The sequence below is a fragment of the Nesoenas mayeri genome, assembly GCF_963082525.1.
Source record: "Nesoenas mayeri genome assembly, chromosome: Z".
In the NCBI taxonomy this organism is placed as follows: domain Eukaryota; kingdom Metazoa; phylum Chordata; class Aves; order Columbiformes; family Columbidae; genus Nesoenas; species Nesoenas mayeri.
Window position 1 is genome coordinate 46,771,961 of NC_137542.1, and position 15,493 is coordinate 46,787,453.

The following is a 15,493-nucleotide window of genomic DNA, read 5'->3' on the forward strand; positions in this document are numbered from 1 at the left end:
TCTGTTGCTATCAAATGTGAAAGATTTTTTGTGTTAAACTGCAGGATTTCATGCTTTTTTCAGTGAAATATTAACAAATAGTAATATATTAATGCAAAAAGATGAAACGTGAATTACCTTTGTTTGCCTTTGTTTGGATGGTTTAATCCTTGTACTTAAAGACATCTTTGATTTTGCAGATGAATTTGTGGATTTACAGTTACATTACACTGTGTAGTATTCCTCTGAAAAAATGCCAATTGGATTTATTTTCATCATGTTACAGAGAAGGGAAAAACTAAGGCTTCACTGAGAGGTTAAGGGTCGCTCCTTGTTCCTGTAAGGATGCTGTTTGTCTTCTCCATTGATTACTGTATGAAACTTCTAAAGCCAGAAGGGAAACGGGGTGAACAACTGTGGTAACGGTAGACCTGGCAGGTCACAGAGTACATATTCAGAAACTCAGATCTTTTAACTGGAGAAGCACAGAACTAACAGAGCAGTAATACACTGCAGGTAGAAATAAGATGTTTGGTGTGTACCATAATATACCTCTCATGTTTTACGAAATAAGAATAATTATGAATGTTTGGCGTTTCATGGTAGTTCTGATAGGACTCAAGTTCCTAAACTCTCTCTGAGTTTGTGTCTTTAGCATGTAAAATATTGATCTCAGTCAGTCAGTTTTAGAGTTCTTCTGTCGCTGAGGCTGAATGTATTTCCTATGCTGCAATACATCAATAACTGGCTCCCTTGTCATAGCTTTTTGGACACTCTTGATTTGAGCATATTGAAGAGATGTAAAGCTGCATACATTTTATTCTGCTAATTTTATTCTCCATTCAGTCTGTAGTTGTTCACATGCTTCAGAATTTTCAGAGTTAATTTGCCTTAGTTGACTAAAAAACTCTTAGTTTTAGAACTTAAAAATTATAGAATGAAAATATTGGTAATAAGCTTACCATTTAATAAGCTTATAACCTAAGTTGCATTTTCCTATTCTGCTTTACTTGGGTAACTGTTTCCTTCTTCTGAACACGAGTGACCAGTAAGACTCCAATCACTATTTGGATTGTATTCATAAATACAAATTAAACAAGTTTTGTATAACTTCTAATCATAATATGTTACAGGAAATTGCATATTTCATGGAGCAGCTCCAACAAAACCATGCAGCATAGAGTGTTGATGTTTTTTTCTGTTCCTATGTAGTGTTTTTCATTGTGATTTGAATTAAATACATAAATGTAGGTGAGCTTTATCTTCTGATCACATCAGTTATGTTAATGATTTCTTTATGATGAAGTAGAAACAATATGATGCCATTTTCTTCAAAGGCATGACCAAGGTTAAAGTAGGCAAGGAAGATTCTTCATCTACTGAATTTGTAGAGAAAAGAAGAGCAGCTCTAGAAAGGTAATGTATATATTTAACTAAAACTTGTTTAACCTCGGAATTGCTTGTAATATATACCATGTGGGCTCTGTAACTGGGGTCTTGGCCATCTATACTTAGATGGATTCTGAAGAAAGTATGCAGCTGCTGAATTTTTATATAGAAGTGGAGTAATTCCCATCAATAATGTGAAATGTAGCCTTATTCATAGAGAGAATTATAGCTGTTTTCAAACTGGCTGATGCTTAAAACCTAGATTGCAGTGATTCAGTAAGTAAAATTTTCTGTATGAGATAACTGAGACATTTTGGGTTTGAGGAATTAAGGCACTTCAGCAGTATATCTGTTCCATAGAAAAACAACTGTTTGGCAGAGAGGAGTAAAAGAGACCTTCAGTCACTTGACAGTAAAAAGACTCACAGTACATTGATGTGAGTAGCTGAATTTTAACATCGGAGATGTTGGATCTCTGTCACCCAGCACTGATATACAACTAATATTGTTCAACTGTCTTTCCCGTGGAAATGTACTGTCACTGATGTACTGCATCGTTTTTCCCTGTTGACACGTCTAGTAAAGCCTTTAGAAAGTAACTAGCGTGATTTTGTAATATGCCCATTGCTGTGATGCAGTTGCATCATACGAGAACAATACATCATACAACAGTTTCACTTAAACTAGAAAACTAACAAAAGTCGAAGTTTTTAGATGGTATGTTGAAAGACCTATCTAACAGATAATGTATAAAGCTCTTGAACCTCTGGAGTTCCAGAGCCAATCTTACATAAAAGATACCTCTTCAAAATCCCATTGCTAATATCTTTCCATTTCCTAAGTAACAGAAGAACATCTGAAATGATACTGAACCTCAAAATACTGATAGGTTGTTCTGCCATAGTTATCTATTTCTGAAAATTGCCATATAGGTTCACGTTTGCCACTTAGAATTGCACCCAGAAGTTACTGAAGTTATTTTGTCACTTGGAGTGGAACTGTGAAACATGTTCTGGTTATAGAACAAGTCTGTTGCTTAAAGAGAAATGCCGTGAGATAGGAAGACTTGGAATAACAACTGGGATTAGATTAATTGGTCTCAGGTAACTAATCAGGTGCTTCCACACAACTTTAAGTCTTAGGAATAGAGATGACTAATTTCCCTCTTGGTTGCTTACCTGAATAACAGAAGTAGGATTAGAGGAAGTTTAGTTCACAAGCTTGTGTGCTTGCTTTAAATGCTGTTTTTGTTTGGGTTTTTTGTTTGTTTGTTTGTTAAAGGAGTTATACTAGTGTATCACTTCTGGTGGATGTTGAGCACTACTTCCATACTGGGGAATGGTCTCCCCAGGACATTTGCTGGTGTTGGGAAGGCTTCACAGTTGATTCTTTTTTTTTTTTTTTTTTTCCCTCAGAAAGTCTATGAATATCTTATCTGACAAGGACTAGCATTTTCAGCATGTCAACTTATCTGAACTTTAGCTGTCTTTTCAGAATCAAAAAGTTACCTACCTACCAAGGTGTTCAAATGATATTTAGGAGCAGTGGTTCTGTTGCTCTTGCCTAAGCCTGCTGAAAAGATATTAACACTCCACAGAAAGCCATACCAAAGAAATCTGCTTTTCTGAACTGTGAACTACAGAGAAAGTGGGAAGGAAAGCAAAGTACCTTGTTAGTTGAATTCACTAAAACTTAAGCCCTGGAATAGTGAATTTACATACTGGAAGTCTGCCTGGCAAATGTCGTCAAGCACATGGCCGGTTGTCTCCAGGGAAAATGTTAGAAGTCTCCCTCAGAGTAAAGGTTATTCTCTAGCAGCAGATTTCTAAAGAAGAATCTCTTCGTCTGCTTGCCACATTAACTTGTACTTGCTACTGAGTATACAACAAGCAAGGAAGAGTTGAGCTGTCTAAGGTATAAAATAGTTTTACTGCAACCCTTAGCTTCTTCAGAAAGAAAAATAAGGATCTAGTGGCCATACCTGATGGAGGATGGAAAAAATACATGATTTTTACCTTATCAGCATACTCAGACTTCCATTTAGAAGTCACAACCCACGCTGATTTCTAGGACAGTTTCTAGGCAAACTGTGAACACAGCACTGCTGCTCTGGTACTTTGCAGCTGAGGCTTGAGCAAAACTGAAGCTTTGCAAAAGGTAGAGCGTGCTGTTGATAGTGTTCTCTCACTGCATCTTAATTAGCAATACCACATACTTTCCTATGTTCCTGTCATCTTTTGAGGTACTAGATTTCTATAAAGCATTCATTTAAACATTGGACACTTTCTACCAATACATAATGCTAAAATTAGTTATGACAAACTTGCAGCTGTCTTTAGTAGAAAACAAACTTCCAGTGGTTTTTAGAGGAAGAATACTGTTAAAATTTCTTTCCTCAACCCATATTTGTTTAATCAACAGTTTTTAGATCTAAGCAGAAACACAAAAAATTACGGGTCCCACCTTAAGCGGTTTCTGCTGTAAACAAATTATGTTAGAAACCACTGCCTGCACTTTTGCTGTGTTACATTGTGGTATGGAGTGCATGGGGCTGTATTACTTTCAGTCAGAAGTTCCAGGTTTCCTGGCAGCCTTACTGGAGTCAGGCTTCCGTGAATGTTTCAACGGCTTAGTGGTCCTAGCTTGTAACTCTGTGTAGGACAACAGCCTAAGTGTCTGTTGGAGGAAGGTGACAGGATACATAAATATGGTTTGGAGAGTCAGCAGAGAGGCAAAGGATTGAAGGGGCATGGGGACTGAACTGTCATCTGACCCTTTATTTAGAGGTGGCTTTTAGGAGTGTTCAAACCCCATTAGATAATGAGGGGGGTTGTGTGATGCATTGTCCTCATTCATTAAATGAAGGACACTTTCAGTGCTTTCAGGCACATTAAATCTGTTTTGTTATCTAACATTTTAATTTTTAAAATCATAGGTACCTACAACGAACTGTAAAACACCCAACCTTGTTACAGGATCCAGATTTAAGACAGTTTTTGGAAAGTTCTGAGGTATTTCATTTCTTTTAAGTTCTCCCACTTGTTTATAGATACAGTAACCTAAAAAGCAGTATATTCTGTTTGCATTGAGACCTAATCCCCTAAATTTGCATGAAATCAAATTGGATTGTTACCACTCATGGGACAGAATGGCAGAGGCTACTTAGGTAACGGTGTGCATCTGCCTCTGATAAAACTTAGGAGTGGTAATGACCAAAAGCTATTTGCTGTTCAATGACTTCTCAAGCAAGTTGGTCTGTCCAGTTCTGAGTGAAGCTTGTCATAAGTGGTGAAAAGTCATAATTGATCTTACTGATTAATAAGTAAGATCAAGCATTGAACTGGCTCAGAAGCAGCTGTCTTGCCTCTAGGAGTCCAGCTTGAGAGGTATTGGTAGGATAATGTGAAAACACTAGCATCTAGCCGGCTGGGCTAGATGTTTTGTGACTACAGGACTTCAGTCACCCATGCTATCAGTCTGGCACCTTTCACAATATAAAATATATTGTTAAAGATACATAATATCTCTTTATAAATGTGCATAGTAGATTCACTGTAATACTGAATTGTCTTTTGGCCAATGTCAATATCTTTGTTATACTAATAAGTCACAGAGGCCTCACTACTGACAAAAGCATCATTGATAGATAACTTGAAGTGGATTTGTCAATGCTGCTGACAGACAAAACATCACATGAAGGGTAAATGGTCTGACATAGGGACCACCTTGTATGGTGTATTTAGACCAGCTTCAGTAATAATATCAGTTAAATTTAAAGGTTGTTAACTTAACCCTGAAGATTTCTAAGCATCTAAGCAAATACACAGTTCTTTTGATATGCATGAAGTAGATTTTGAAATCCGGCCTATGTTGAAAAGCAAGAAGATATCAACCTTCAGTAATCAGCACACAGTGCAAACCTTGCATTGCAGTTAAATATTTTACGGAATTTTTTTCATCTAATTTGTTGTAAACTTAAGTCTTTCTGTTCCTATAGTGTCAGCTTGTTCTCTGTAGTGTATCAGTGGCTAGTTAGGACCTTTGGCTAGTTCATAATAACTTTGGACAAGTAGGGTGTTTGCTCCATTTAAATGTAAAGATATAGAAGAAAAGTAAATAGTCTATGTTTTTTAAGTTTTCCTCTAGAGAATGTAGAAGGAGTAAATCTGAGAAATTAGATTCCACTGTATTGAAAGACATGGGAGTAAAGAAAACACTATATCCTTCTCTTTCCCCCTTGTGCCCAGTTAAACCTCCATCCTTTTAACCAGTCTGTTTGCCCTTATTTGTCATTCAATTCCAGCTGCCAAGAGCAGTTAACACCCAGGCTCTGAGTGGAGCAGGAATATTGAGGATGGTGAACAAGGCTGCTGACGCTGTCAACAAAATGACAATCAAGATGAATGAATCGGATGCAGTAAGAGCTGATTTTTCGGGTTGAATAATGAGATGAATTAATGAGCCTCAACAATTGCATTTTAAAGCTGTAGAAGTAGAAAATGGGTTATTAATTTGCTTATTGGCCTGAATTCTCAGCTGTATCAGTTGACCACCCTGGCAGTACATGGATAATTTGCTTCTTTAAAACCAGAAATGTTGCTGGTAATCTAATTTGTAATGCTTGACACTTTCATCTTTTGTCAGTGGTTTGAAGAAAAACAGCAGCAATTTGAGAATCTGGATCAGCAACTTAGGAAACTTCATGCCAGTGTCGAAGCATTAGTCTGTCACAGAAAAGGTATTTTTATTTTTATGTGGCTGCATGAATTGAAGTGCTTAGAACTTTAGGAACTAGTAAGGAAACAAGATTTTAGTATGTCAGAGCTCTTAACTAATAGAATTATACAGTATATTTTAATGCAAAAATCTTCTACTGATACCTTTTAGTTTAAAGTGCTCAGCATGTTTGTATACCTGTTTTTAATCTTAATTTTAACCAGAATATCTCTCATTCTTAAAGCTACTATATTGATTTAGGATAATTTTTTTTCTTACAGAGATTCAATACCATACCTAGCAAGTGATTCTACTACAGTAGACATCCATAACTCTACCTCTAGGTCTTATGGCAAGAATCATTTCCTTCTGAACAAAGAATGACTACATAAATCCATTTAAACATCTTTTGGTTCCATATTGCTCTGTTAACTGAATTTAAGCTCTTAAACAGAGATTTACTATTCTTAATTTGGTCCACATAATGATGCATGATCAAGCTACTGTTAAGGTAAACTTTTCTAGGAAGATAAGTAGTCTCCAAATATCAGCTTTTGGTTTACTTATTTTAGAAGAAAAGCCCATAAGTTCCTATTTTAATCACCTGTGCTGCTGTTTTGCAAAAGATCACTATCCATAAGATGATTAAAAAAAAATAAAAAAAAAACACTGCCAAAACTTTGTAGCTCAAGGAAGACCATAAATGTGCCCTGCAATGCTACTTTATTATGTTAAAATATGGGGTCGCCTTTCAGCTCTACACTTTCAAAAGTACGTGAAAATTTTGTAAGTTGCTTTCTCATAACTGTCAGGAATTACTCTCTGTAGTAAAAAAAAAAATATTTGGCCAGATGTCTTCAAGACCAAAGAGTATTTTAATAAGTAATGGAAAATGTGTGTGTTTTCTGTTCATTTGACACCAGCTTATAGATTTGAAGAAGTGGGTTTTGTTTTTGTTTTAAGTCGTGTTCAAATAGTAATGCTTTTAAACATCTGAAGACATTTTGTTTCTACAAACATTTCTGGTGTTCTAATGATTCTGCAGAAGCAGCATAGTTGCAAACAAACCTGCATTTTTAATCTTGAAGTAATTTGGATTAAACATTTAGTCAAAGGTCCTTCATAGAACTTAACTTTGTACAGTATGATTTACATGGGATTTTATGAGAAAATTTCCTTAGTATTTGTTCATAAACGAGCTCAAAATTTTACCTTCATAGATGCCAGCCATGCTAGTATGTGTTGTTTTTTTCTTTAAAGGCATGTCAGAATGCACAATTAAATGTACTTTAGTCAATAAAAAAGTACAACAGAACTAAATTCCACTCATGGGGGACATGTTTTTTTGAAACAGTTGGGTTTTTTTCTACTCTGTACTATATGGAACAACGGTGCTATAGACCTGTTAAAATTGTTTTGAATTTGGTCTGTGAGTGACTTGGCTTTGTCAGGTTGCTTTTTCTCTGAACTAGGCAGTTGCATAATACCAAAGTGACAGTTTTTTTGCATGTCTTTTGCCAAAACATTTACTGATGGACAGTTTTTTGTGCAGTAGTTTTTCTCCTGCATATGGTTTCATTGTGACCTCCTTGTGTATTTTATCATGAGCTTTAGGAAATACAGCTCATATTTTTCAGTTGGTGAAGTTAGGTTTGAAATAGGGCAGAGGTCTCTGTTCTATTGATCTATGCTGCAGAGTAATAAAGCAAATTAACTACATTGTACTGAACATTACTCTTGTATTTCAGAGCTTTCAGCCAACACAGCTGCCTTTGCTAAAAGTGCTGCCATGTTAGGCAATTCTGAGGACCACACTGCTCTATCTAGAGCGTTGTCTCAGCTTGCAGAGGTTGAGGAGAAGATAGATCAGTTGCATCAAGAACAAGCTTTTGCTGATTTCTATGTGTTCTCAGAACTGCTTGGTGATTACATTCGTCTCATTGCTGCAGTAAAAGTGAGTACTATAAGAAAACAAACAATGATTTTTGTGTTTAAAGTCATGTTCCTCAACTTGTAGACTTAGTGTAAATGAATGTGTGCATTTGTACATGCTGTGAAACAATTAAGACTAATTTTTTTTCCTGAAATGCTAGCTGAATAAAATGAGCCCATCCATGATCAGTTATTCCAATGATGAAAGTGGGAGTGGATTAATAAGATTTAGACAAAATGTAAATGGTGAACATCATGTACTTTGAGCAGTAATGATTGTGCACAATATTTGGTGATGCCATATGTTACTGTGTCTAAGCATACTGTACTTGTTTCTTTCAGATTACTTATTTTTACAGTATGCTCATAAATTTTCAATAACATAATTTGGCTGTACTTGGTAGATAGAAAATAGTTTCTGTAAATAAGAAACAAATATATATTTTATATATGTATACTTTAATTCTGCCACCTGAATCCATTGCTAACAAAAATGTATTACGTATATGCATTAAAAGTTCCATAGAATCAGCATTTAGAGAAGTGTTTGCATAATAAGCATTTTGTAGTGGTTGTTTCAGTTCAGTGGTTGTTTCACTTCTGATGGAACGAGGAACATTAAATGTTTAGGGACACTAAGGTATCTGCTCTGAAAAGCCTTCTTGAGTACTGTGTTATTTGTGGGAGGTAGTGAGCTGTGCATGCATGCTGTCAAATGAAATGCAAGAAGACATGGTAGATACAGTGAGGTTTTATCCAGAATTACCTTTTCGAACTAGGAATTTAGATTATCTCTAACAATTCAAGTTGTTCCGCACATTTGTCTGTCCTTACAGGGTGTGTTTGATCATCGAATGAAATGCTGGCAGAAATGGCAAGATGCTCAGGTGACTTTACAAAAAAAACGTGAAGCTGAAGCAAAGCTCCAACTTGCCAACAAACCTGATAAATTGCAGCAAGCTAAAGATGAGATAAAAGAGGTAATGTTATCAAACATTATTTTGCAGGTCACACTTTCTGCATTAACTCATTCATTCTGCATTAATGCACTACTTTATATCATTTTTATTTACAAATCGCTCATTTGCTGTTTTCCATATTTACTGAAATTGTTAAAAGGAATTTATTTAAAATATTAAATGTGCACAGTTTTACTTATTGTAAGGTCTGTAAGGCAGTTAATACTGTCTCTGCAGAGTCTGGGAGATGGGAGGAGGGGAACATGGACAAGTTATATAATGCTTTTAACTGTTAACAGATCACTTGGGTAGTCAGAGGAGCATCTCTTGGCTTCTCAAGCTAAAATCCAGGCAAGACGACTAATGAAGAATGCTTTTCTTGTCTTGCTTACTTATGCAGCGTATCTACCCATATATATATATGTATGTATATATGGTGTACTTTCAGTAAAAATAAATATAACATGTTGAAGTGTCATAATTTATACACTTTTTCTATCATGCTTCACTAAGGAAATTGAAGAGGTAGGACAACTTAATTATTTAACATTAATGCATTATAATTATGCATCAGTATTGTCCCATTCAATAATGGGAGAACATCATTCCAGATTTCAGGCTTTCTTTCGCAGTTACTTTGGCTTCCTCATTGGTCACTAACCATATGCTGCTTTGTTCTTTCAGTGTTTCAATATATTTTCCATATGGTGTTGAAGTAACTCATTAACTTGGCTTTTTCTTAAAAAAAGGCCTTTGTTTACTGGGAAAACTTACTGTCATTCTTGTGTGACCACATTCTTGTTGGTTACCTCTCTTGATGTCACCCATCCATCCACAACGCAAGTGAGTTGGAACTCCTCGTCCATAATACTCCCCGAGTATGGGAAGTAGTAGGAAATAGTCAGTGATCCTTTATCAATCCCAATATTAAACTAATTAATTATTTTGTTCCTGAAGGATTTATTTTTCCTATTTTATTGGATGATTAGAGAAGGTTGTTAGTAAAACCAAAATTTAAATGTGTTGACTGAAAGTTATTGCTGCCATTGAAATATGTTCAGAGTTGCTGAATTCTGTAATAGTAGTCCTTCTGGCAGAGAAATTGCAAAGTAGAAGTCTACACAGCTTGAGCTTCATCCATAACTCCATGGCTTTTTGCAGATAAAAGGCCAAAGAACAGTCCTAAGAAATACCTTATTGAAAAAGGAGACATTTCTCCTTGTCAGAAACTGTAAGATAGCAGACTATTATCTAGTGATAATTTGTAGAGGACCTGGCATTTGGGTATGATGAAACTGGGATGTTGGATCTGTTAGGCCTGTAGAGGTTTTCACTGAAGTTTCAGGCACCTCTGTTTGCTGTGGTAGGAAGCCATACACAGTCTTAATCTGCCTTGTCCTTGGATGAGTTTTTTATTGTTTCAGTTATTAAAAAATTATTCAGGCCGTTCTTCCTTGAAGGACATCCTATTATGACTTACTGCATAGCTTCATAATGTATATATGAAAATGTAATAAGGGGATTCTGGATAAATATAAACTAAAAATATAAATATGTAGATATTTCTTGGAACATAGGTGATACTCATCCCTGATCACAATAGTAACTTGACACTGGACCACAAAATTGTTTTGTGAACAAATAACACCACTGGATTGCTGACAGGAATAGGCTATATTGAAGTATGTTGCTTCCCTGCCACCTTTTTCTAAGGAAGATGCAACATTACTGGATTTATTGGCTCCCATGACTAAGTTAATACGTTGAGATGACCAGATACAGTTGCATTTTAAAGATCTGTTAGCCTGCATGCACCTAAAGAGTGAGGCTGATAGTATTTTTTCACAGTGTATCTGCACAGCCAGCTGAAATTTAACAGTAGGTGTGTAAAAGCAGTTATAAGGTAATGTAGATGATGGGGATCTCTTGTTGTATAGCTGGATGTTGTTCCCCATAAACTAAGGAGGAACATAAACTACTGTCATGTGTTGTTAGATAAATGTCACACTCCCAATATGGCAAAACCCCACAGGTAACATCACTTCTTCTGAATTTTCCTTTTGTGCTCCTCTTACCTGCAATAACTTTTCTACTCCTACTTTCCATGGAAACAGTTCCCACTGAACAACAGAGCATGTGCTTTGGCTTGCTTAAGCAACATGCCATCTTACTGGAAAGCCAATAAACACATCCTCAGTAGCTTGTCATCTGCAACAGAAATATGTTAGAGATAATCATATACGTAACCATAGGCAGAGATGAAAATTTAATCTTCTGTTCTGGGATTATGAAAGTACAGGAACCTAACTTTTGAGACTCTTCCACACTTGACTGGACAGGTAGTCACAGAAAGCTCACAGGTTTAGATCCCTTTTATAGCAGTGTTTGTAAATGGAATAGCAGGCAAAGCTTTTGAGATCCTTTTCTAAAGAATATTTTTAAAATGTTATTCAAGTGTTCCTTAAAAGCACTACTAAGATGTTTTTACATTTCATCTAGAGATAGCATTGTTTTATATGATCTGATGACATCCTATTATACAGATTGTTACTTTTTAAATTGTTATTGTAAGACTTGCCCTTAAGTATGCCAAAAAAACCAAACAGGTTGTTTTCAACTCTTGAGTGACTATCACTTATATACTAAAAGAAGTTCATATACTGATAGACTGAATGGACAACACAAAGTCTTATCTCTACGTGTCTTTCCTTTGCCAGTGGGAGACAAAAGTTCAGCAAGGGGAAAAAGATTTTGAACAGATCTCCAAAACCATTCGCAAGGAAGTGGGAAGATTTGAGGCACGTATAATTTTGTCCAAGTAAATGACAGTATTACTTTAGATAATATTGACATTCCAAGTAAAAGTGGTTAAGAGGTTAATATGCCATAATTTATTTATTAACAGAAGGAACGAGTGAAAGACTTTAAAACTGTTATTATCAAGTACTTAGAGTCGTTAGTGCAAACACAACAGCAGGTAAGATAAATTTTAAGTTTTGTACAAGTTAATATTTAAAACATTTCTTATTAGGTTAGTTAAAAAAGACAAACTTTACATATAACAGTTTCTAAAACATAAATAACTACTTATAGTCTGTACTGTATTGAGAAATAACACAGTGATTGCAGTTTCCCAGTTATTGCTATGCTCCCTTGCACAGCTCTAATTGAGGGAGACAAAGTAGAAGCTCCCTTAGGGATACGGGCAAGTGGAAGGTCTTGTCTTCTTCTGAAACTGAAGTAATACTTTCACTTATAGATTGGAATAAATTGTAGTCAATGTCTACTTAGACTTACTGAAAAGACTTGAATACTTAAATGTTTATTGCTCTTTTTAAAAAGTATAAAATATAACTGAATATTGTAAAGCAGTAAAACAAGTTTCCAGTGACTCAGAAGTAGACATGGTTCACAAAAGAGTGTCTGGAGTCTTTCCTTTGTTCATTCTGGGAATATAACCCTCAGTTTAATTAAAACAAAAGCAGTACCCTTAGAGGTAAGAATAGCAAACTGAGCTTGTAAACTAATTCTGTATAACTGTATTCTACAGCATTTTGTTCAAGGTGTGGTAGCAACTATGTTGCTATGAGCAGATTTGTATATATATTACTTGTATTTTTTCTTGCATTATGTAATAATGTGAATGGATAATATGAAGCACTTACGTTGTTACTTCGTCTGATGGAGACAAGTTTACCGCAAGAGGAGCAAGGCATCTGTGTTTTCCAACATTTAGTACTTAATAATGAGTGTTTTTCCTTTCTCTTCAAGCTAATAAAATACTGGGAGGCATTCCTACCTGAAGCCAAAGCCATAGCCTAAAAGAAGAATATTCCAAATGGCAAGACACTCTGGATGTTTGTCCTGGATAAAACTAAATTCCACAGTGAAATCACTTTAAATCATCCAAATAAACCACTATATATTTTATGAATTAACACGTGGCTTTTTTTATATACTACAGCATTTTATTAACAAGCTGCATGTCCTGACCCTCTTTGAAGTGGACTGTGGCATGATGTTCTGCAATACATTGCTGAATTGAACACTATTGTGTCTTAATACTTGCACTAAAATGTGCATTGCAAGGCCAGAAAACTGATATTTTTGTTCTTTACAATACAATGTTCTGTAGTATGTTTACCTGATCTTTATGAAACAAATCTAATTGCATCGATTAATGTTCACTTAAACATTCCTGTACAAAATCATGTTTTTGTGATTACAATAATAAAGGGATGTACCTTGTGAAACATTAAACACTCTGGTTTTGTGTCTGTAGATATTTTTTGTGTTCTCAGAAGCAGCATTTAGAACAAACTCAGATAATATCAAAACTAGAAACAACATTTACCAAAGAACGCTGAGGATGGTATTAAAGACTGACAAACCAGTGTTTGTGGTAAACTGTTCTGTTTTTTAATTATGAATAGCTTTGTTACAGGTATTCTTTTCACCTGAAGTTATCACTGCCTTGGTAAACTGTAATGCATTAATACTGATAGAGTCAAAAAGACTGATGTTTGGGCAACAGCCAGGCATAAAACACTTGGAAGAGATTTTGGTTTATAAAGCTTCTGAAGGCTTAAGATCACCTGCATGGTCAAATACTGATATCCTACTGGACTGATAAATTTTATTGTCTTTAGTGGTCTCAGGATACAAAAAAGGAAGAAAATCTTGCAATAATTCTGGTAATTGAGGGGAAGAAAAGTAGGTAATTGAGCTGAGTGTGTGTTACTTGTAAGGGCTAGCATTCTACTTGGATTTTCTTGAGTAGAAAATACATTTGAATTCTGTAAGAAATCAGAGCAGCTAAACATTTTTCTGAAATACACAATATTAACATGGGATGTGCTGCCCTGTCATTTTAGTAACATCCTGGGTTTGTCAATGGCATGTATTAATATTAACAGAGGGTATGAACAAATTTTAGAAAAATGCTAATCATACAAAATACAAGAGAAGCTGCTGCTTTCAGCTAATCATAAAACTGCAGGATAAGCCCATGAATTTGTATTCTTTGTGGTCAAGCATAAAGAAGCACTCAATACTGTTTCTCAACAGAATGGAAACCTAAATTCAGCTGTAAAATCATACAGTCTGATTTGTGCAACAAAATTAGTGTAAACCTTCCAGATTAGTGTCTCCTATTGTTCCTGTACAGAGCTGCATTGACTCAATATTTCTAGGAATTTTCAAGGAAACTACGTACAGAAACTGTTAATTAAAAAAAATAATCAAGCCTTTATCAAGTATCTTTTTAAATAGTGAAATGCTAAAACCTTAAGCCTGTTACCTTGTGCATCAGTGTTTGTTAAGTAATTTAGCTTGTAACTGCTTTTTGAAAAGCTCAAGTATACACCAGGTTTACAATAAAGAAATTGATACAGGCATAACACTCTACTAAGTGTTATCATATATTTGACTTTGGCTTGCTCAGTGCTAATGAAAATTGACCAACAGCTCAACATTAAACTTCAAATTTGTTCCAGTGAGAATGAAACTGGGTAGTTGCAGAATTAAATACTCCATTTGGATATACAGAGCTCAAAATAGATTACTGTCATGATTCTTTTTCTTTAAGTGGTTTATGCAACATTCTTAGCTCCTGATATATTTTTTTTTTTAATTTTGCAGCTATCAGGATTAGAATTCAGTTGAATTATAGATCAGATTTATTCTCCGATAAAAGAATTAAAAAAACTTTCACATTAGTCTCCAAGCAGGGATTAATGTGACTGTGTCTATACTGGACAACTGAAAAGGAGAATGAGTTCTGTAGGTTTTCTTAAAACCAGAAGCCTGTTGGAGAACAAAAGGATAATAACATTTCTGGAGTTCAGTGTCACAGACTGTTGCTAATACGAAAAAGTTGTACCCTGGTGTGCTGGTTTGGCTGAAAATGAGTTAGTTTTCCTTCATGCAGCTAGAAACCTTTGTTTTTCATAGCTAGCATGGTCATTTGGATGTAGTTTGGGAACAAGAAGATACCCTGGGACAGAGTTAAAGCTTTTAATTGTTGTCGTTTGAGAACCAAGGTCTTTCAGAGCGCTCAGCCTGCAGGTGCGAGGTAGCTGGGAAGCGGGGCATGGATGGAGCAGAGCTTGACTGACATCCAGACTGATCAGTAAGAATGTTCCATGCCATTAGCATCATGCTTTATATTTAAGGAGAGTTGGTATCTTTCAGATTATTACTGGCTGTGTCAGAGCCAGGATGGAGTCCTGTACGGGAGAGTTCTGATTGGGACTTTCTTTAGTTTGGCCTTTTGCCATCCTGCAATTTTGCAGAGGCCTCTGGGTCTTTCTGCCTTTTCCTCTCTTCTCTCTCTGGGATCAGCTGTTTGGGACCAAGGTGGTGCTTCCTGGGACTGGCTGCTCGGTGCAGACGGAATTCATGAGGAATTGCATTGAGTTCCTTTTATTTCATATTCTGTTTACATTTTATATATATTAGTAGCAGTATATTAGTGTTATTTTTTTTATTTTATTATATTGTGTTTATCTCAATACATG

The 15,493-nt window shown here is 35.5% G+C and overlaps 1 protein-coding gene across 3 annotated transcripts in view; it reads left to right on the forward strand.

Annotated features, from left to right (window-relative positions):
- The window catches only part of SNX2 (sorting nexin 2), a 34,610-nt gene extending 21,437 nt beyond the window's left edge, over positions 1-13,173 (forward strand). The window contains exons 7-15 of one of the 3 annotated variants that reach the window (XM_080362971.1): positions 1,317-1,395; positions 4,304-4,379; positions 5,672-5,785; positions 6,013-6,106; positions 7,833-8,038; positions 8,853-8,996; positions 11,693-11,773; positions 11,881-11,952; positions 12,747-13,173. In XM_080362971.1, the coding sequence (XP_080219097.1) occupies positions 1,317-1,395; positions 4,304-4,379; positions 5,672-5,785; positions 6,013-6,106; positions 7,833-8,038; positions 8,853-8,996; positions 11,693-11,773; positions 11,881-11,952; positions 12,747-12,797 (917 nt within the window). In that variant the 3' untranslated portion in view covers positions 12,798-13,173. The remainder of the gene's footprint in view (positions 1-1,316; positions 1,396-4,303; positions 4,380-5,671; positions 5,786-6,012; positions 6,107-7,832; positions 8,039-8,852; positions 8,997-11,692; positions 11,774-11,880; positions 11,953-12,746) is intronic. The other 2 variants (XM_080362972.1, XM_080362973.1) reach the window with 2 other exon arrangements.
- The last annotated feature ends 2,320 nt before the right edge of the window (positions 13,174-15,493 follow it).